Raw genomic sequence first — 22,040 nt, 5'->3', positions numbered from 1 at the left:
CTTTCATCTCAGAAACACAAGTAAAATTCGTACAAATTTAGCCCCTGATGTTATAAAAAAAACCATTGTAAATTCACTTGTAACTTCTAGACTGGACAGCTGAAACTCTCTCTCTTAGCTGGTATAACTGATAATTTAATTCACAAACTTCAAATGGTTCAGAACTCAGCTATTGCATATGCAGTAAGAATTAGTAAGTACATTCTTTATAATAACCAGTAAGAATTAGTAAGTACATTCTTTATAATAATCAAATATGAACATACCAGTGCTTACACATCGGCTAGCATCATCATCTGAAATCCTAAAACCATTTCTACACTCGCATGAAAAACTTCCTGCTTCATTACGACAGGTGTGTTCACAGTTATCGATTCCATTTTCGCATTCATCAATATCTAGAACAAATATAGCCTGTATAGAACATTTTCAAAAGAACTAAATTAATACATTATGACAATGTATATTACATATGAACAATAAGTCATTAACTTAGTACAATATACATATAACACAACACAACACAACAGCATTTAGAAACAAGTCTTGTATATTTTATAACATACAGGAAACACAACAATAAGATTAATATCTATTGTAACGAATACCATGAATTTTACCAAACCTGGTATCGGTTTCCAGACGATTACTAGAATTCTCGGAAGTTTAAATGGAACTCAATAATTGCTAACTTAAACAAGGTTTTTTATCGGTTTTCTAGAATAGTGGCAATAATTCTATGTTCTTACCCGCACAACTTCCATTCCGAAGAACAAATCCAGAACGACAAGAACAGATGAAGCTACCAACTGTATTGTTACAAAAAGAATCACAGGTGTTTAACTGACTGCTACTACATTCATCAATATCTAAAATACAAATAATATATTCTGTATCAAATTATATCACTATACTATAGTGACTATAGTAATACATTATCAAAACTGCTACTACAAGCATCAATATCATTTTCATCTCAAGATCTTTTAGTTACATGATTTGCAAAAAAACAGATTTAAATCCTTGTTTGAATTGGAAAATTATGAATAAAATGTATGTCTGTAAATCCTATTCCAAGTGTTAGTGTGTGTGTGTGTGTGGATGTAGGTGTGTGTGAAAAATGAGTAAAAGATAAAGGGCATCATTCTGTCTGGACCTCTAGAGGGTCCACAAGCTAAAATCTGGATTTTTTGTACAATCAGGGGCCATAATCCAGGAAGTTACGATCCGATATGCGTGAATATCGAACAGAACCAAGATCTTTGGAATATGAACATATATCTTAAGTTTCATCAAAATCGGACAAAAATTATTACATACTTTTACAGTATTTGCGTTCAAGGAGCGGCCATTTTTTCGGGCAGTATCTGTTAGATTTTTATGAAATTCAAACTTAATCACCATTAGGTGTAATGGTGATATATTTAAACAATTTTAAGAACAGATAAAAATTGTGACCTTTAGAGGGTTCACAAAGTAAAATCCTGATTTTTCCGTACAATCAGGGGCCATAATCCAGGAACTTATAATTCAAGTTTCGTCAAAATCGGATAAGAATTGTGACCTGTAGAGTGTCCACAAACAAATTGTGGACGGACGGACAAGGGTGACGACAATATATGTCCACATGTAGAAGGCACTTAACCTTATACAGGTCAGTCATCTTATACAGAGTTAGAAGAAGGCTTTTGCAATAGCTTGTAAAATTGATTGGACAAATGGCTGTTTTCTATTTATGAACGAACTCATAAAAGGAATAACAATAACCACTATAATATTTATGTATATCGTTGTATTTAATGATGTTTATTTTGGAATTGGCCTGCTATTTAACATATTCCTGAAGCCATTCTCTGGCCATTGCTGGATTGGCTTCTGATACTTGAACTTTTGTGGGAGTGTGACTATTCTTCCCATTCAATCAAATCTATCCCAAGTACAGCAATATGACAGCCCTTCATTTAATCTGGGGTCTTCCCTAAAACTTTGGACAGTGATTTAAGGTATTAAAACGGTGAAAGTATTGTTCCTCTCCAAACAGTATTGTTTACATTGTATCCGTGTTGATAGCCTCATTTGTCACGCAATTAGTTTTTCTGCAATATTCTGCTATGCACTGGTTAATTGGGCATAATAAAATGGTGAGTCATGACGTAACGTTATGTAAACATATTTGGTCCAATTTGGACCTCTGTTTAAAGGGTAATGATATGGTTATGCAGTTAGCTATTGGTTGTTAATCGGACTATTGACCAGTCATAATTTGGAACAGAAATTTGCTTTCATTACAGCAGTGTTTAGTGGGATTAGCTCTAAACAAACGAAACACTGCAAGGAGTATGGCTATTTAATAACACGTCTTCTCTATACAACATAGCAATTTGTACATACTATGTGGTCAATACAGCAATGTATTTTTAACATTGTACTGAATCTGTTAATATCTTGATAAGTTAGTTTCCTGAATATGCTTGGTGTCAATGTACATAATTTGTATTTACATGTTTTGCAATGTATATATTTACCATGGGTTTAATTTATTTCCATATTATCATATTCGGTATTTTTCAATCTATTATAAAGCTGTTAATAACATTTATTTATAAACGATCATTGTTAAACATAAGAAGATATAAAAAATCGCACCTTGACATGTATTGGATATTAAATCATAACCTTCTCTACAATCACAAGAATAATTTCCAGGTGTATTTCGGCATGTAGATAATTGTGGACAAATTCCAACAGTGCTACATTCGTCTACATCTTGTTGACATTTGTCACCCTGCCAACCATTTTTACAAACACATCCTGTTATTTTATCACATCCGGATGCTCCTATACCACACCCACATTCATTAACACAGTTTTCACCCCAATGAGAATTGTCACAATCTGAAAAATAACAAGCAAATCACGGTAAATCAATCTTAAAATTCCATCCGCATTGAAATATTCCCATTACAGTCATAAGAATTAAGTTTTCATTCAGAATAGTAAATATGGCGTCCAACGTGAATCTAAAATGCATGTCTGTAACACCATAAATGTCTAATTCAAAATGACGTGAATATTGAGGATTGAACACGAAATGCTATGTGCTAATTTATTTGGGTCATAAGGATATAAAACATTAGTACCAAGTTCATATAGCTACATGTTTGTATCATGATTTAAGATGGTGGCACCTACAGTTGAAATAAAATGTGCAGTCACTAATGTGCCCCTTGCAGAAACTCTAAAGTCTTAGCAGGCGTACTAAAACGATATCTCTAATCCAAAATGTCTTAAGTAATATTTGGATCCCAGTACAATCCTGTGTGCTGACATTGTTTACATACCTAAACAGGTTCTTTCATCATTTTCTAGCTTTTTACCAACAGGACAAGAACAGGAATAAGAACCAATTTTATTGTCACATGTATGAGAACAACGATTGGTGACATTACTCTCGCACTCATTGATATCTGTAATAACAAATATGTAAATTAACGTCAATTACTATATATTCAAATAATATTATTTAATATAATAACAATGACTAGTTTTGTCAATTTTATAATATCGTTGTCACACGGTGTCTAAAATAGCCCATTTCATACCATACTGCATATTTAAGAATTAAAGATGCATTATGTAAGAGCTAAATCTGCCTATTGCACGTCTTTATTTTGGCTTCATGTTATATAAATGATTTTTTAGACATTTATTAACATAATAAGCCTATAATCAAGTCTTCAGACCATCGAATGGCTGAGATTTAGATGGATTTAAACGCCGCAAAATTAAAAAAATTAAAGATAAAATAGATGGACAGTTTAGGTTGTCAAGTACCATTGCTACAATAATGAACGATCTATGGCATATCTTCAAACAGTCATTACTTGGTTCAGAATAAAATAATTCTAATGAAATGTTCAATACATTCATTTTTCTTTATCTATCTTTGAACTATTATAGCAAGAACGTCCAGCTCTTGATCTAAATCTTACATAATGCATCTTTAATATAGTGTTACTGTTACACGCATTGATATCCGAGTGGGTGATAGGGGTACTAACATTTTCGAAACATTTGTTCACCAATTACAAGGTTCGTTATAATATTGCTCCATGTCCGTCTATATTGAGACGATCTAATAAATACCCTTAATTTATATTGTTCCACAGGAATATGTAGAGTATGCATATCGAATCTATCTTTCCTTGTGGCTCAGTAATGCTTTTTTCGGTTCTTGTCGTTGATTACTAATTAGTGGGACCTCCAATATTAGCTACTTTGCCGTAGACAAATGTGCGTATTCATATCATAAAATATCCATAATAAACAGCACTTGTATAATTTAATCAAAATAATTTTTGTCAATTATTATCATAAAAGCCTTTTCAGTCATTGGAGTGATGGGATTTTACATTGTTTTGTAAAATCAAACAAAAGTTGGAAATGTTCCTACCTAAGCATGTTTGCTGATCATTAGCTAATCTGTAACCACTTTGACAATAACAATTTGCTGTTTCTCCAGATAAACTCACATTACAGGCATAGCTACAGTTGAGATTTATAAATGTAGCACAGACATCCTCCACTGTCAAAACAATATGGATATATGTTTATATATATTTTAAAGTTAACTATAGTGTTGGTTTTTAAAAGGTATTTTTTTTTAAAAATAGTATTAAAGTGCTATTAAAATCAAATTTAGAAATCAAGTTTTTTATTTGTAGGTATACTCTTTTAGTGGAATCACTTTAATTATTTTGATGTTTAGAATATGCTAATTTAGCCAATTCTCTTGCTTGATTGATTGGCAAATATACCATAATGACATACCTTTTAGACAGGTTTTTCTGTCTCCTGCAAGTTGGAAACCAAATTCACATCTACAATTATAGCCACCTTCAACATTGTCACAGAATTGCTGGCAACCATGTGCCTCAGACGAACATTCATCAATATCTGAAGAAAAGATACAGATTGCAAAAATTCGTCCGACAACATACATGCTTTTGATCTAATATAATAAAATCTTTGAATGGCATACTATAACACAACACGGTTTTATGGATAACAATGGGACAAGTTACTTGGTGGTTTTGTAGTAGTGATCACACATACATCATGGTTAGATTTAATTATTGATCTTGTTATTAAATCATGTTTTCATACAATTTATGATCTTGATTATTATTATTATTATTATTATATAGTTATATAATCAAAGACATCATTTAGCGCTATAGGAATCTATTGTAAACTACAATATTGTGAAGGCTTAATCTATTATAGGAATATTCGCCCAAAAATCATTCAGTTCCGTTCAGTAGTTACAAAGTTATGATAATTTGAAATTTCATCGATCTATACTGCCCGAACAGAACAAGACACTGCCATGTTAATTTTTAAATAATCAATCTGAGTACACAATTATCGTAACACGATGTCGTTATGTTAAATTTTAAATAAACAATCTGGGTATAAAATCAGTGTGTATTAAGCCAAGAGGAGTTTGATATTTTACCGATAATTCAAATGACTTATTGAGCCTTTAAGTATATAAAAAGAGTTAAAAGCATTTCATTCAAATTTTTACTTTACTTCTGATTTATTACCCAACCACCACCACTATAAAATATATGTAGTTAAATTGATTTTTATCACCCGAATATAAAAATGCAACTCAAATTTTATATATACGGTCATATCAGAAAATATATGATACACACTGACCAACACATTGTTTGATATTAACGTCACTTGTTCTGTATCCCGATGTACATCCACATGAAAAAGAACCATTTGTATTCAAACAGGTTTGTTCACAATCATTAATGCTATCATCGTTACATTCATTGATATCTGTAAAACAAATCACACACAGTTATATCATACTAAATATAAAGATATTTCAAAAGCTTTTCATTATACTTTCGTTTTGTTGGGTGTTCTGAAATAAAATGAAATGTGGTTTCTCCATCAATTGGGCTAATGAAGACGGAAGTCGCAATGGCCTACTTCTATTACAAATTCAATCTGTCAAGGTTGCTTTTATGTGCACACCAATGTGTACACTGGACCTTGTTTTTTCGTACCATCCGAATGACTATATGCTGGATGTGCCTTACCAGGCCCTCCGTCCTGCACCACTGACAATTGAAAATCCAGCTGAACTTTCTCAGCCAACACCGGGATTGAACACGGGACCTTCAGGTTAGCGAATCAATGAACGACAAAAATATATGACACTGAAATTAGAACTAAGCCCCTCATCAGTTGTAAATCAAAATTTATGTTGAATATTACAGACTTACCTTGACATATGCCATTTAGTTTTTGATAACCCGATTGACATAAACATTGGTAAGAACCATCAGTATTATCACAGATTGTATCAGCTGTACAATTAAATGTACCCTCTGTACATTCATCAATATCTGTTGTACAATTTTCTCCTCTCCAACCATTTTTACAAATACATCCTCTAACCTTATCACATTCAATGCCATTCGTACCACATTGACACGTTTTACTGCAACCGACTCCATATGTAAATATGGGACATTCTGTAAAATAAAAATAAATAAAAAGATGCTTCGTTAGATTTCAAAACAAGACAAAAATTAAATTTTCCGAGAATAGTGTGTAATAGTAAGTGCAGGGGAGGGGAGGGGGGGGGGGGACTGCAACACACACAAACCATTACACAAGACAAATCTAAGGACAAGATACAATATATACAGAAACGTACGATATATATATCAGATCAAGTGAATGGATCTGGTGGCTAGTCGTAAGCTTCCACTGCAGTATACAGTCCCGGGCCTGTGTGATACAAACCTTACTAAAAATGAAAACCAAACTAAAGGGAGGGAACTCAAAAAATGGGAATATTTCCAAAACTTTGTCGTGATCGACAATGGGCTATATGAAATATAAATGTAGGCACATTGAAAGGAAACATTTACATGAAATGTAGTAAAAACTAAATGGCCTATGTAGTAGTCAAACAAGCCAACAGTGAGGCTGATTTCCCCCGCCAAAATTCCAAAATAAATGGATGACACATATTAATTAATCGCACATTTATTTTTTCAAAAGTATTGAGCAATCTAACTACACACTAAGTTTCATCACTCTCTATCAGATAGAATCATGATTATCTTGTCCCAAAGCATCGACCAATGAAATTGATTAGCTCTGCTTAGCTTCAGCTTGAAATGTTAATCATTGAAATCAGTCAAGACATTCACCTAATGAACATCTACATCAAGTTTAAACATTCTACCTCAATTAAAAGCAGAGTTGTTATGTTCCAAAGTCTTGACCAATCAAATTGCTTATTGCTCTTTAGCCTAAGCAGAAAGTTCTCACCATCGAATTTAGTCAAGGTAATGAATGCTTACCCCAAGTTTGAACATTCTACCTCAATTGGAAGGAGAGTTATTGTGTTCCAAAGTCTCAACCAATCAAATTGCTTATCGCTCTGCTTACCCTCATAAGAAAATGTTCTTTACCAAACTGAGTAAAGGTATTGATGTCATAAAGCTATACACCTAGTTTCATCACTCTCACATTATTAGAACTAAAATTATCGTGTCCCAGAGTATCAACCAATCAAATTGCTTATCTCTGCTTACCCTACGCAGACAATTCTCATCTTCGAACTCTATCAAGGCATTCACCTAACAGACACCTACGCCAAGTGTGATCAGGGATCAAAGCATTATGAGCGTGGGAAAGAATTCAAGTGTATTAATAACAAAGTTAGGTCATAAGTCCTTATATCTCTAGAACAGATAGAGAAAATCTAATACTGATTACAAGGAAGCAAAAGCGGAAAATGTGAAAAGCCTTGATGGCGATCATCTGTTGAATGCTGTTACATAAAGGCGGTAGTTTGCCTCTAGGGGAATCAAATATGCCAAACGCTATATAATGGTTAAAATCCTAGTAATTTGAGCTTACGTTTAAACCATCCACTTGGTAAAATTGAACCATTTCAAGAGAGAGTTTGAATGCCGAGTCGTCTTACCTTGAACGACATGTTACGAATTGGGTGACTTTGTAGCCCCAACATGCCAAGAATAACTATATCTTGTCTTTTTGTAAAGTAAGAGTGGGAGAGATAGAGAAATGGGATTTAACGTACACACGACACAAACTAGGTCATTTCGGGACTAACATATGGTTTTAATTTTATTTCAATAATTCGCTTGCGCGTAGGGGTCTTTTGCAGTGGGAGGAAACCAGAGGACCTGGAGAAAACCCACGAGGTTGGATTTTGTAAAGTGGTATGAATGCCTATTGTGCTGACAATCCTAACTAATTACTTATGTTTTTAATTATGTAAATAATCTACCTTCACACGTCTTTCTATCTTGAGCTAAATTATAACCTGGGAAACAGGAACATTCAAAACTGCCAACATTATTACTACATTCCTGCGAACACGGGGTAGGATTTCTTGAACATTCATCTTCATCTAAAAAAAAAAAATATTATAGCAATCATCAGTTTTCTTTCAAACATAGTCTATTGTACGAATTGAGATAACAATTTATCAAAAATTGATCGGTAATTTCTGTCACGTTAAAGTGTGAATTTAAGAAAACTTGGCAAATTTACTGCTCTCGTCATTATCGAAATTGGAACCCGAAGAACATATTTAACAACTCGGCTTTACTGAAAATTGAATGAGCAATTGTGCCGGTATTGTGCCATATAGCCATCATCAAACATTATGTATATCGAATAACCATTTTTTTGTAAAAATACCACTATTTCCTGTCATAATTTTAAAAATTAATATATGAATAGAATCAACTATCATGTCCATGTATTTAAGTAAATTAAGTAGAGGGGTGATATAGACCTAGCCCATCTTGTGAAAATATGGGATCCTAATATACAATATTTTACCTGTCTGCCCGAAAAGTCAGATTGCCCGAAAGTTAAGGAGGCAGCTGTCCCTCCCCTCCCCGCCCTTCCCTGGCTCGTACACCTATGAGTGGAAATTTTTCTGACAACACAGGGATCACACCGGAACCTACTATTTAGTGAACCATCACCATACTCTTCGCTTAAAGATTATAAGCTAGATTCAATTGAAACACCGGAGTCTGATCGTTTGAAACACCGAAGTCTGATCGTTTTACAATTTTAATTGAATCAGGTGTAATGTTTAGTAGTTTTCTTCACTCATCATTCTTATTTCAATATCTTCGATGTATAATAAAAGTTTATAACTGTGTATGATGAACATTTACCTAATATGTCATCATTTTAATACCCTTTGCTAAATTGAGCAACACATGGTAATTAACAGACAATAAAGAGCGGTTTCGTCTGATTCTTATTGGCCGCCATCTTGTATTAAACTAGTAACTATGTTGAGGGCAATAAATTCTATATAATAATTATACCAATATGTACATTAAATGGTTAACATATCTAACATACAACAGACTGTACACTATTTCACTAAAGAATGTGCAATGAAACACCAATTTTGTCCTTTTAATGGTGGGGGGGAGTAAGTTACATATACGTTACCAACACCTAGATGGATAGAGGGGCCGTTATGAAATATTTAAAAAGTCTTACCGTCACAAGTTACATTATCAGCATTTAGAATATATCCTATTCTACAAAAACATACTGTAGAACCGGAATCGCCCGCAGAACAACCTTGTGTGCAATTACTTGATTGACATATAGTGGTATCTAAGTAAATAAAATATAGCAATGCATTCCCGATTGAAAATATCTGTCGAGGGTTAGAAAGAGATGGAGGGAGGGGGGAGAAAGAGAGGGGATGGGAGAGAGAGAGAGGGTGGGCTTTTAGCGTTCATTCTACAAATACTTGGTCATTTCGGGACTAACTAGGGGCCCCATGCCACTGGTGTATATCGGAGTGAAAATCGACGTGGATGGAGTGAAAATCAACGTCCCATGTGCGCGCTGACATTCATGTAAAAAAAACTATAATGGCACACAGCATTGGGTATAGTTGTCTTCCATTACCCGGTTGGCCACCCCCTGCCTAGTTCGGAGGAAATCACAGTTTTAATGATTAGACATAGTGATCTAAAAAAAAATATACATACTTGATGTACAGTTCTTGCCATCTGCATTTAATATATATCCTGATCTACAGGAACAGTTAAAATTACCATCTGTATTTGTACACAACTGATTACATCCACTAATTCTCTCATCACATTCATTGATATCTACATAATAAGTTTTATATCAGTAATATATAAGAGTCAACCTATCAACGTAATCTGTTGTGATAATCCAGTCCCGCACTAGTAGAAAATATAATCAGTAGACAATAGAATGTGTTAAACATGTAAATAATTTTGAACGGTAGATTATATATCTAGGAGCAGTTGTCGTGTTAATAACGACCAAATACAGATCAGTGCTACTGATTTCATTTTCACAATACTTAGATTTATACTTTCTATTAAATCCAGGTTTCATTAAATAAATAATGTAAATAGATACGTACCATTACATGTACCGAAACCTTGTTTTCTGTACCCAGAATTACAGCTACATGTATAACTTCCATCTGTGTTTTTACAAACTTGATCACAATTATTGGTTGAGTTACATTCATTAACATCTGTTGAGAATATACAGTTGTTTATTTAAAACTGGTTTTTGTTTAGTGTTTATATATAGTATATAGATTTAAAACTTTGTATAAGACATATCAATTCAAATACAATAAAATAATATGCATAATTTACCTTCACATTTAGGTGGTTCGCCCTGTTCTGAATAACCGTCAGGACATGGTGAACAATCATAACCAATGTTAGTGACAGTATGGTTAGCTGCTGGTCTGTCTGTACAGTTTTGACCTACAAGACATGGGTCATCAGCACAACCATCGATATCTACATTACAACTATCACCTGTGATACAAAAGATAAATAGAACAAAGGGCCGTGTATATTAATATAATTACTGTTCCATACAAGTAAAATGACATCTATTCCAGTAATAAAAGACACCAATATAGATATTATAGAGATATGACATCTATTCTCCATACATATTGATTATCAAATCATGTATAACAGATTACATGTTATTATATACATGTAATGTCATTTTTAAAACAACACAGTCAAATGTAAATTTTATTCATCATTTCCACCTGCCACTGGTAGTTGAAGACTATTATCCATACACAACGCGGTGTAGTACTGGAGAATTCACAATAGGTTCCATCACCACATCTGTATCTTAGGACATGGTCATATGTATACATAAATGCATATGGACTGGTCAACTTGGGTTTAAAACCAGTAGAAATATGACGTACCTTACCACACTTTACCTTACCACTCAATATAACAATTACAAGTCACCAGTAGAAAGATACCTTCCCTAACCACTCAATATAACAGTTACAAACCACCAATAGAATGGTGACCCACCTGACCACTCAATATAACAGTTACAAGACACCAGTAGAAATATGACTTACCCCACACACACTCATTTAACTAGCAAACTTAAATGCAACCAGTATACATTAGATATCAAAAACGTGATACAAGAAGATTTACCTTCCCATCCTCTACTACAATTACAAGCAACCAGTTGAAATGACGGATTATCAGCCTCATCCAGGGCTTGTCTGGTTCGTGAATGATCACAATTACCGTTACTATTGCAACCATCACATAGGCGTACTTGAACTTCTAAAGGTGGAGATTGTAGGTTATTGGTATCTTGAACAACGAATCTTGAAAAAAGGGCAAAATATGGCAAAATGATTTAAGAAAATGGACAAAATAATAATAATAATAACTGTCTTATATGGCGCACATTTCCATCAAGTTAATACTCAAGGCGCATTTAGCTCTAGACTTGCCACAAAAATAAAACACAGTTAATGTTAATATGCAGTCGTAAAAAAAGTCTTTAACTGCTTCTTAAAACAGCCAAAAGATTATGAATTATTTATGGTCAATGGTAAGGAATTATATATGTTTGGTACATTGAATGAGAAGCATCTATGGCCGAAAGAGTTATGTCTATATCTGATGATACGGTATGTACTATAATGAATTCATAAAGAGAAAACCGATAATATAAATTATACATACGAGATGTTAACAGGGTTGGCATCGGATGGAGTCCAAGAAGCATAATTAGTTTGATTGTTAAATGAGAAATTTGAAACAGGTTGATCAACTACAATATATGTTACACCATCGCCATCTTCTGAATCTGTACCTATGACACTTATAACAGATGTCTCACCAACAGTAGCATTTAATATAGTTGTACCGTTAATTTCAGGGGTTGTATTAGCTGAAGTTAATAAATCAGAATAAACTAATCACAGCTTCACTGCTTGTCTTGTACACGTACATTAAAACAATATTGTTTAAAATTACTAATAGTTCTTTTAATTCATGTTACACAGATATCCACTTGTATTTACTAATTGTTCGATCATCATTAAGACCACATCGATTATAATTCTGCCCCAATTTCTTCAGGAAAAACACTAATTTAAAACAAAAGGTACTTAGTTGCTCTTCTCAAGAGCATTTAGTTCCAAATATTTAAGTTTTGAAATTTTAGCACTACATCGTGTGTAATAATAATTGAGTGGGTTATTTACTGATCAAGATTCCAAAGAATATGGAAGCCTTTTAACTAGTTTTTGAAGTTTGTATAATAAGGGGTGGGACGATTTACCCAATACTACCCAATACTACCCAATACCACCCAATACAACCCCAATACCATCTCAATATCACCACATACTACCCAATACTACAACATAATGATGCAATATTGACATTTCATTTGATTTCTTTTCAAAAATAGAGAGTTATATCGCGGGAAATGTACTTCAAATGCGATACCGATGTCTGGCTGTTCTATTTGCCTCCCTATACCACCCCAAAAAAGCTAATAATAACCCGATACTACCAAATACTCATCAAATAGTACCAAATATGATCAAATAACAACCTAATATTGTCAAATAACAGCGCATTAGTATAATTACTGCAACTAATATTCGATATTTTGCAGAAAATTGTAATTTTTACACAGTTATCTCCCTTTACAACCGGTAAATTGATTTTAGATTGCTACTCGGTTTAATCATCTTCTTTGGCTCTGCGATAGGTTTCCAATCGACAAACTTAAAATAAGAAAAACAAGTATGACGATATACCACATTTCATTCCCAAAATGACCCATCTATCTGTTACCAAGCGAGTTAATGAAATAATATTTAACTATATGTTAGTCCCGAAATTACCTAGTTAGTGTCGATTGTTTGTATTCATTTTAAAATTAATGCTTTAACACAACAATTGCATAATGTTTATATTCATTTTTTCATATCAACTGTTAAGTTATTGCGCATTTACTTACTGCACGATGTTTTATTTGAAAATTAACGAAATTGCACATGTTTCTTTCTAGTGTGTAATTCTCGACGCAACACATCTCAGTTCATCAAAACTATCATTTGCGGCCTGTTACAGCCCTGTCGGTTTCTTTGATAATATAAATAAACCAGAACTTGATTACCCAATCAACAATCTTAACCACGTTGATTAATTGTTAAGTCAGGTGGAATGTATATACGAGTAGAGCATTACACATTTGTAATAAACATGTACAATTTCGTTAATTTTAAACTAAAACATCGCCCATTAAGTATATGCATATTAATGTGTGGGATGAAACTGGTGACCGTGTCTATTTATTTAGGTGGTAATGACATCGCCGCGACATCGTCACCTGTGGGTACCGTAGAATACTTATAATTTGTTCAATAGTGTCGATATTCGAAGAATCGGTGAAAGTTTGACAAGAGGGGTTTTTTTTCAAAGGCGACTGGTTTGGAACCGGAACCATTTAAAAGACAAAGAAGACGAGTTAATAAGTCATTAAAAGCAGATGTAAAGATAAATTTGTGTGCTTTACTGACATATTATACCCAAATGATTTTACAGGATGAAGAAATATTTATAGTATAAGAAGACTTTTGAGTGGGCCATGAGACCGTTAAATGAACATATCAACCTCTTAAATACTCTTTTATTTGGATGCTTGGCTGTTTATTTTATAAACTGATTTTATTTTAATGCATTTTTAAATCTTTGTTAACTTCTTTTAAAACTCTTTTTTGTCTTGAAAACAAACTGCAAAGCCCAACAAGATGATTAATCCGAGTAGCAATCTAAAATCTATTTGTCGGTTGTAAAGGGAGAGAACTGCGTAAATATTTTATTTTTCTGTAAATTATCGAATATTCGTTGCAATTATTATATTGATGTGCTGCTAATTGACGATATTAGGTTTGTATTTTATAATATTGGGTAGAATTAAGTAGTATTTGATAAGTATTTGGTAGTATTGGGTTATTATTTGGGTGATATAGGGAGGCAAATGGAACAGCCAGACTTAGGTAATCACATTTGAAGTACATTTCCCATTCTTTTGAAAAAAATCAAGTAATATGCTCATTTGGCACCATTATGTTGTAGTATTGGGTATTATGTGATATTTGAGTGGTATTTGGGTGGTATTGGGTGGTACTGGGTAGTATTGGGTAAATCGTCTCGCCGTATAATAAGTTTCCGATTTCATATATAGCCTGTAGCTTTTATATTATGTTCTCTTCCTTCGTTATATACCATACATACCATACATATCATACATACATACATACATACATACATACCATTTTCAGAATTTGTAGATTCTGCATCGTCGTTGCTGGTTAGAGTCTCTGCTGCTAATGCCTGGTTACCCGTGGCAATGAAATCATAAATACATGCCAGATTGGTCTGACCTCCACAAACAGCGTACGCCTGGGCCTTAACATCATCTGGTTGTTCATCAAGAAAAACGGGAACGAATTCTGGGAACGAAAAATCTGCCGGTCCCTTTCTTGGAGGATAATTAAAAACAGATTCTGAAGCATTAATCATCCCTTGATGAATAAAAGAAAATGAAATTATAAGACACGTATCAAATACTACAAAATTTATTATACGATATAATATCTACAATGTGTAGGTCTAGACAACAATAAGATGTTCCATAGTTTACAGAAATCTTGCGTAAAAACCTTCTCTGGCATGATATCTAACTCACGTTTGTTGTACTTTGGGATTATTGTACAAATATATATACTTACACTGTTGACCGAAGTCTCTATATATTTCCCTTTCTGTAATGTTTGGTGAAAGCACTGTTCCATTAGGTAATGCAAAATCATCGTTGACATCATTGTTAAAATTACCCATTAACCCTCTGGTAGAGTTCATATAATCTTCCGGTACAGTGCATGATATAGTAAGAAGTTTTAAACCAGGTGTAACTGTCAAGGATATTCCTAAAACAGACCAAGTAACACAACATGGGTTATCAGTGACATATTTCTTGTTTCGAGAAATGAATATGAGTAAGGCTATGTTTATTACATGACTATTGTCTTTTGAACTCATGATGATATAACACAGTAATCTTAGAAAAGTAAATATTAGCAGAATGATAAATATCGACAGGGTTCGTTCTCTTACGACCTCAATATATGCCTCAAACCATATTTGTTTGAAAATAATCTGTTCAAAACTATAGTCCCTATCGCTTTCACAAGTTTCATGCAAAGGGGTTAGGGGCTCCTAAACAAAAGCTGCGGAATGCAGATTTTCCATATCAATAGGGTTCATCCCCAATGGACAAACGGACCAACAGAGAACGATAAAAATCGATAGATTTCATGGTGCCATATTCTCAATTCATCACAATAGAGAGTCCACAAACACTATTTGGAGGGTCCACCAACTTCGTACATATTCATATTTGCATGAAAGGTAGGGGGTCATAACCTACATCCAAGGTATACTTAACATATGCTTTGCAACATATAAGGGCAATTATAACGAACGTTACATTCCGATTTCCAATGAAATAAAATGAAATAATATCAAATGGGGTTTAACGTCCTACGGGCACGCCAATGTGTAAAGGGGACCTCGGTTTTTTGTCCCATCCAAATGACCAGATGGTTTTCCCTGTCGGCCCTCTGCCCTGCACCACTGACAAGGGGAAAACTTTCTATACCAACATAGGGAGCGATCCCCCTCCCCCCCGGCCCCCCCCCCCCCCCACACATACACCCACCATTTTCCACTAAACTAAAATCGAACATCTCTGTCATTGTCGTGTAATAGTATATATTTAAACATTTTCGTACGGTCAGGGGTAATTGTACAGTCAATACAAAACTGGCTTTCCATATTAATACAAAATTTGGTTTCTTTCCTGCAAGAATCAATATAAAATTTGGCTTACCAGATGAAAATACTGCTGTGACTTTTGTGCCATTCCTTGATATTGATAATGCGCCTCCAGATTCATATGTAAAATCACTTATTTCATTAAAGCTGCTAGTAAAATCACGACCATTTCCGTAAATGATTAATCCTGAAATATAAGATTCAATCAATTTCAACCCTTTCAATATATTTCATTATTTGTCTGTGGAGTACTTAGATTGCGTTTTTACACATTAAACTGTTCTAAACAGGTTTCGTAACTGTGTACTAGTATTGCTATTTCTTGTCATCACGTTATGGATTAAAACCAGTAACTGTTTCCCCTAATTTCACGAATCTAGTACATCCAATTATCTCCACTCCACATTTACATGGCAATGTTTGGTCTAGAAGAAGAGTGCTAGAAATACCAAGTCAACTAGTAATTGGTAATTACCTCCCTTATTACGGTACCCAGTGACTGTGGTTCATCTATTTATATCAATTATCTCAAACCACCCGACATTGTTTGTTAACGTTTTGGTCCAAAACTGATTAAGAGTGTTTGATTTAACATTTTCTGCCAGGTTTTAATGAATATTCATGATTTTGATGCGAAAGATGTGGGAGTAAACATACATGCATTGTGGTTATAACGATTAAGATCATCCATATTATGTTAAATAGGAAAATTATAGGCTGAGGAACGACTGGGATTTAACATTGTAATCTGACCGAGTCTGAGACCATATGGTCCTTTTTCCCATTTTTGGATAGTCTCCCCCTTCTGAGTTTCTTTTCATTTTGGGGGGGGGGGGGGTTGGGTGGACTCTCTCTCTCTCTCTCTCTCTCTCTCTCTCTCTGGTGGATTAAATCAATTGATTTCATAGTATATTTGTTGTTTGTTACTTGGGGGGTGGGATGGCTGAATGGTTAGCATGTGCGCGCTGTATCATAAAGCCTGTCATTGAGTCAACTGGTGTCGTTTCGAATCCCTGGTTGTACGTGACAAGGAGTAGGGTCGCCTGTCCAACTTCGTGGGTTTTCTCCTGGTCCTCCGGTTACCTCCCACTGCTAAAGACCCCGACGCGCAAGCGAATTATTGAAATAAAATTAAAACATATGTTAGTCCCGAAATGACCTAGTTTGTTACTTACAGTGTGTGTTATTATGTGTGTGACATGTCGTGTCCGTGGGAGCCACAGTGCCTCGGTGAGTAAGACGTTGCCCACTGTCCAGGCAAAATTTCCCCCATAGCACACTGTATGGTATATGCCAGTCTTCGTTGGAGAAGAACAGTCAGGCCGTTAAACCCCATTTCATTTACTTTTTTTGCACCACGTCTTGATTCTTCAAACCCTTGTTACAGATCACCAACAGCAAAGATCTTAACCAGTTCTATCACATATATAGTAAGTGCAGGGGGGGGGGCTGCACCACACACATCACAAACAACAAACGTACACAGTGAATAGATCCGGTGGCTAGCCGTAATATTTTTGGACACCAACATTGTCCTTTCAGTCATGTGCATGGCTATCAGCCATTATGGTTTGCCCCTCCTAAGATTGCTTTGCTAATCATAATGCTTTACTCTAGTCGATAGGAAGAGGTCGAACGAATAATATATTTATTATACATGTAATTATATACTCTTAGAATGGTAGCACTTTATATCGAATGGGGTGGGGGCATATGTTATAATACCTGTTTTATTCTGGTCTAATTCTACCTGGAAAGTTGTTCCATTATCATCTCTGACAGCAAAGGCACTAAATATGGTAGCATTACTGAGCGTGCCATTAGCTGTTTCAGCTCTATCTGTCCTTCCTTGTAATACAAAATCTTCTGTTGTTGTACGCATCAAAGTGTATTCACCTAGTCCATTAAACACGAAAGTTTTACCATCCAGAGTATTAATATGTGGATCTCCAAATACCCAAACTAGTAATAAAATATTCAAATATAATCGTTTCATACATCCATTATTTTTGCACACTTTTATTATGATCTATTATCAAGAAATAAATCTGAACTACTACTGACCTATCGAAGGATGGTTTGGACCTGAATTTGGAGAAGGTAACCTCAGGGACAACGGCCAATAGCAAAGTCACCAATGGTTTGAACACAAAATTAAAGCTATGTATACTCCTAAATGGTATCATGTGTTCCTGAATGGTAATAATGTACTGTTTAGTGTACGACACCGATCTTTATTTTGTAGCCAATCAAAACAATGATTTCAGAACCCAAAGCTACTGGAACAGTGTTTTTCTTTTCTACTATATGCATGATTTTTCTGTCTAACTGTAGTCTCTTAAATTAACCGAAGTACCAACAGTAGCCTACTTGCCGATGAAAGATCAACCTTTGTATACGTGCTTAAGTCCATGTTCAATAATGAATTTGTGAGTTTAGTCTCGATTATCAACTATGTGTTTTATGTAAACATATTATAACTGTGTTTAATTTCGGCTTCATTTCTAACTAGCTGTTTGACAGACAAAAATATCATAGACATGTGTCACATTCAGTATAGAAATGAATTAAAGTTTGGGGAAAAGTTTATCTAGTTTGCTTGATTTCCTAAAAAGCCAGACTTACAAAATGCACGCATTTGGGGGGGGGGGGGGGGGGAGACACATTCGTTGTAAGCATATTGTCTACTTACATATTCTGAATGGTGATCTAAATGTACAAAATCCTGCTGGCCGTAACCAATTATAAAGATAACAATATCTATTAGACTGTTGACAACAATGTCTTCTAGCTAATGTATCCTCTGTGTAATGCTGTTGTCGAAAGAATCTTTGATTATAGGCAAGCGCTGAACCAGCCTGCTGACCAAACATCATATTTCTCCCAAATGAATCATAACAACATTCCTGGAAAAAAAAATCAAGAAAAGTTAGTTTTACCCAAAGAACTTGCAGCCAACACCGGATTCGAACCCGGGACCTCCAGGTTAGCTACCCAGCGTCTTACTCACAGAGCCACTTCGGCTCATCGAAGCTTGTTGAAATAAGTATAAATTTTTTTGTTTAAATGTTGACATGCTGTGTAAAAATTGAGTCCAGCTCAACATCAATGTAATCTAAATATATTGAACATTTTTAACTACATGTATTTCTATGCCTAAAATATTCCTCTGAAATGCCACATGAAAATTACCTTTTAACCATGGAAATATTACTCTTTGGACAATTTTTAATCTTAAAACCACTAATACAACCCCATATATAAATTGCTGTGAAATATATTGATATAAATTAAAAACCTTGCTACTGGGCCAAAACCTCCACGATGGTCGAATTCTGTAGCAAACAACACCATTACCGAAGCCAGAATATCGCCATCTCCAATCAAACCATAGCCGGAACAAACTGCATGGACATCTGGGAAGCCGACGAATAGTTCTTTGTGTGAAGTGATTTCTATTGCGATAATACCAGTTCAAACAAAGCTGAGAAGCACTTGGTGCAGAACCAATTTTGAATATCCAAAATCCCCTTAAACCTGAAAATACCCCAAATTTTTATTGTTTACTTTATCAAATTATGGTCATAGTTCCCCTGAAATTCATATATTATGAGCAACTCTGATTGATGAGAGCTGATTAGATGAATAGCTGTCAGGGAGTCTTTCAACTTAATGAAAACTTAAAGACAGGTCATGGCAAGACCACCACCACCACCCCCACCCTCATCCTGAATCGGTATCAAAAACTTTCGTAACTTAGCGTACATGGGTACATCACGCCATAACCTCCGAGCTGTGCGAATGCTTCAATCTAAATTTGGAATATAAAATATACAACAAACTTTGACCACGGTTTATGAAAAGCAAGATATAGCGATATATATATAGTTCGTCTCCTCATGACCCCAGTGCTTAATACCAAATTTGAAAAATGATCCGTTAAAAACTATAGCATCTATAGGGTTCAGAATGTTTTCTGCTTAAGGGGTGGTGGTGCGTTCGTCATGTCATCACTCTAGTGCTTCACACCAAATTTTAACATTTGTTAAAAACTTTAGCCTCTATCGCGTTCCCTATAGAACAGGTGGCGGAAAAATATCAAACTTTTGTCGACGACATGTTCCTTTCTGAGTTTAACACGCAAAATTCCAAATGTGCACAGAAAAATAAATGCAGCAGATCAACTTCCAACAGCAAATCTCAGCTAAATATTATTCAAAATTACATAGACATATTCTTGTATTAGTTTGGTACTTTCAATTAAATGCTGTGTAATTATTCATGTCTGTTATTTTTTTAAAAGAGGTGTACCAAAGCACTTCTGAAAATGTCTGACAAGGATCATGTGATTAAATTGTAATAAATTATGTACATCATCATCAACTATTTCAAATGTACATTTATAGATCAAAATCATAATAAATTTGAAATATACGCACCTGTATTACCACGAAATCTGTCTATTTCAAAACTAGCTTCTGTTCCAGAATATAAAATATTATTAAAAATTCCGTTATCATTATGTCCAATAAAGACACGTCCTCTTCTCTCAAACCAGTTCATTGCACGGTCTTTATATAAGTATAACGCATATGTGTCCAAACCATTTGACACCAACACCACTTGAAATGTAACTCGCTATAATTAAAGGAAAATTAGGTCCATTCAACACAACATTTCATCCATTTTGAAACTAACAAGGGGTATTTTTCTTTTGTATGGTTTTATGTGCAGGGAGTTCAGTCATTGTAATCCAAACCACAAGATGTGTACACATTGCAGGTGTTGTTTCTGACAACCTAGAGTTTCTTGGCCTATGACAGGATCCGAATCAGATATTATTATGTCATTCGTCCAGTGAACCATTGCCATTCTATTTGTTGTTTATCTTGTGGAACTTCTTGTCATTCGTCTGGTGAGTCTGGCATATTTTACATTCGTCCAGTGAGTTGTCATATTTTACATTCATCCAGTGAACCTGTATTATTCGTTTAGTGGGCCTATAGTGAGCCTATTATATTTGCCTTTCGTCCAGTGAGCCTATGTTATTCATCCAGTGAGTCTGTGTTATTTATCTGGTAGGCCTTTCGTATTTGTCACTATATACAGTTCTAGTGAATCTGACATTCTGACATTCATTTTATTTTCCATAGAATGATTCTGTGGGAAAAAGAGACATTGGCCACTCAAACCATCCCACAAAACTATCCATTCCATAAAAAACTAGGACCCATTCCATAAAATAAGTTAGGATTCAATAACAAATAATATGATTTTTAATTTGTTTCCGCCACTGATAAAGACACAGTCAGTTTCGGCTCTGTTTAGTATTCATTGATCTAGTTCTATAAATAATTAAATAATGTTGATCTACTGGGAGAAATATCATGTCACTCACAATTCGGTTGTCATTCGTCATTTAGGAGTCCTAAATTAAAAATATAACTTGTACACTCCCCGTATTTTCTGGGACATAAACGCTTGTCCAAGATATGTATTCACATTTATGAGTTTTCCATTGCCCCAACCTGATTAAGATACTGATCTATATTTCGTTTCTTTTTTTTATATATATACTTTCGATGACGTTTGACACTATGATGTCAGACATTGATTAACCATTCAGATTTGATGTTTCTAGTGGGTTGCCCACAGTTCCATGCACAACACGCCAAGAACTCACCGTAACAGATCATTGTATTGGCTAATCCCTCACATCAACCAGAACGTGGGTTATAT

The 22,040-nt window shown here is 34.5% G+C and overlaps 1 protein-coding gene across 4 annotated transcripts in view; it reads right to left on the bottom strand.

Moving 5' to 3' along the window:
• Positions 1 to 22,040, bottom strand: part of LOC130012943 (fibrillin-1-like) — an 85,391-nt gene that overhangs the window by 32,117 nt on the left and 31,234 nt on the right. For all 4 annotated transcript variants that reach the window (XM_056101148.1, XM_056101150.1, XM_056101149.1 and 1 more), the window contains exons 8-29: positions 20,741 to 20,939; positions 19,600 to 19,838; positions 18,994 to 19,207; positions 18,027 to 18,263; positions 16,357 to 16,488; positions 15,197 to 15,394; positions 14,738 to 14,989; positions 12,129 to 12,336; positions 11,586 to 11,764; positions 10,758 to 10,925; positions 10,514 to 10,630; positions 10,104 to 10,229; positions 9,601 to 9,720; positions 8,357 to 8,479; positions 6,309 to 6,560; positions 5,728 to 5,856; positions 4,831 to 4,956; positions 4,454 to 4,585; positions 3,342 to 3,467; positions 2,647 to 2,895; positions 750 to 869; positions 267 to 398 (exon numbers count right to left, since the gene is read on the bottom strand). In XM_056101148.1, coding sequence (XP_055957123.1) covers positions 267 to 398; positions 750 to 869; positions 2,647 to 2,895; positions 3,342 to 3,467; positions 4,454 to 4,585; positions 4,831 to 4,956; positions 5,728 to 5,856; positions 6,309 to 6,560; positions 8,357 to 8,479; positions 9,601 to 9,720; positions 10,104 to 10,229; positions 10,514 to 10,630; positions 10,758 to 10,925; positions 11,586 to 11,764; positions 12,129 to 12,336; positions 14,738 to 14,989; positions 15,197 to 15,394; positions 16,357 to 16,488; positions 18,027 to 18,263; positions 18,994 to 19,207; positions 19,600 to 19,838; positions 20,741 to 20,939 — 3,778 coding nt within the window. The remainder of the gene's footprint in view (positions 1 to 266; positions 399 to 749; positions 870 to 2,646; positions 2,896 to 3,341; positions 3,468 to 4,453; positions 4,586 to 4,830; positions 4,957 to 5,727; positions 5,857 to 6,308; positions 6,561 to 8,356; positions 8,480 to 9,600; positions 9,721 to 10,103; positions 10,230 to 10,513; positions 10,631 to 10,757; positions 10,926 to 11,585; positions 11,765 to 12,128; positions 12,337 to 14,737; positions 14,990 to 15,196; positions 15,395 to 16,356; positions 16,489 to 18,026; positions 18,264 to 18,993; positions 19,208 to 19,599; positions 19,839 to 20,740; positions 20,940 to 22,040) is intronic.

The sequence above is a fragment of the Patella vulgata genome, chromosome 5 (genome assembly GCF_932274485.2).
Source record: "Patella vulgata chromosome 5, xgPatVulg1.2, whole genome shotgun sequence".
NCBI classification, from domain to species: domain Eukaryota; kingdom Metazoa; phylum Mollusca; class Gastropoda; family Patellidae; genus Patella; species Patella vulgata.
Note: the sequence above shows the minus strand (reverse complement) of the source record. Positions and strands in the feature narration are given on the sequence as shown.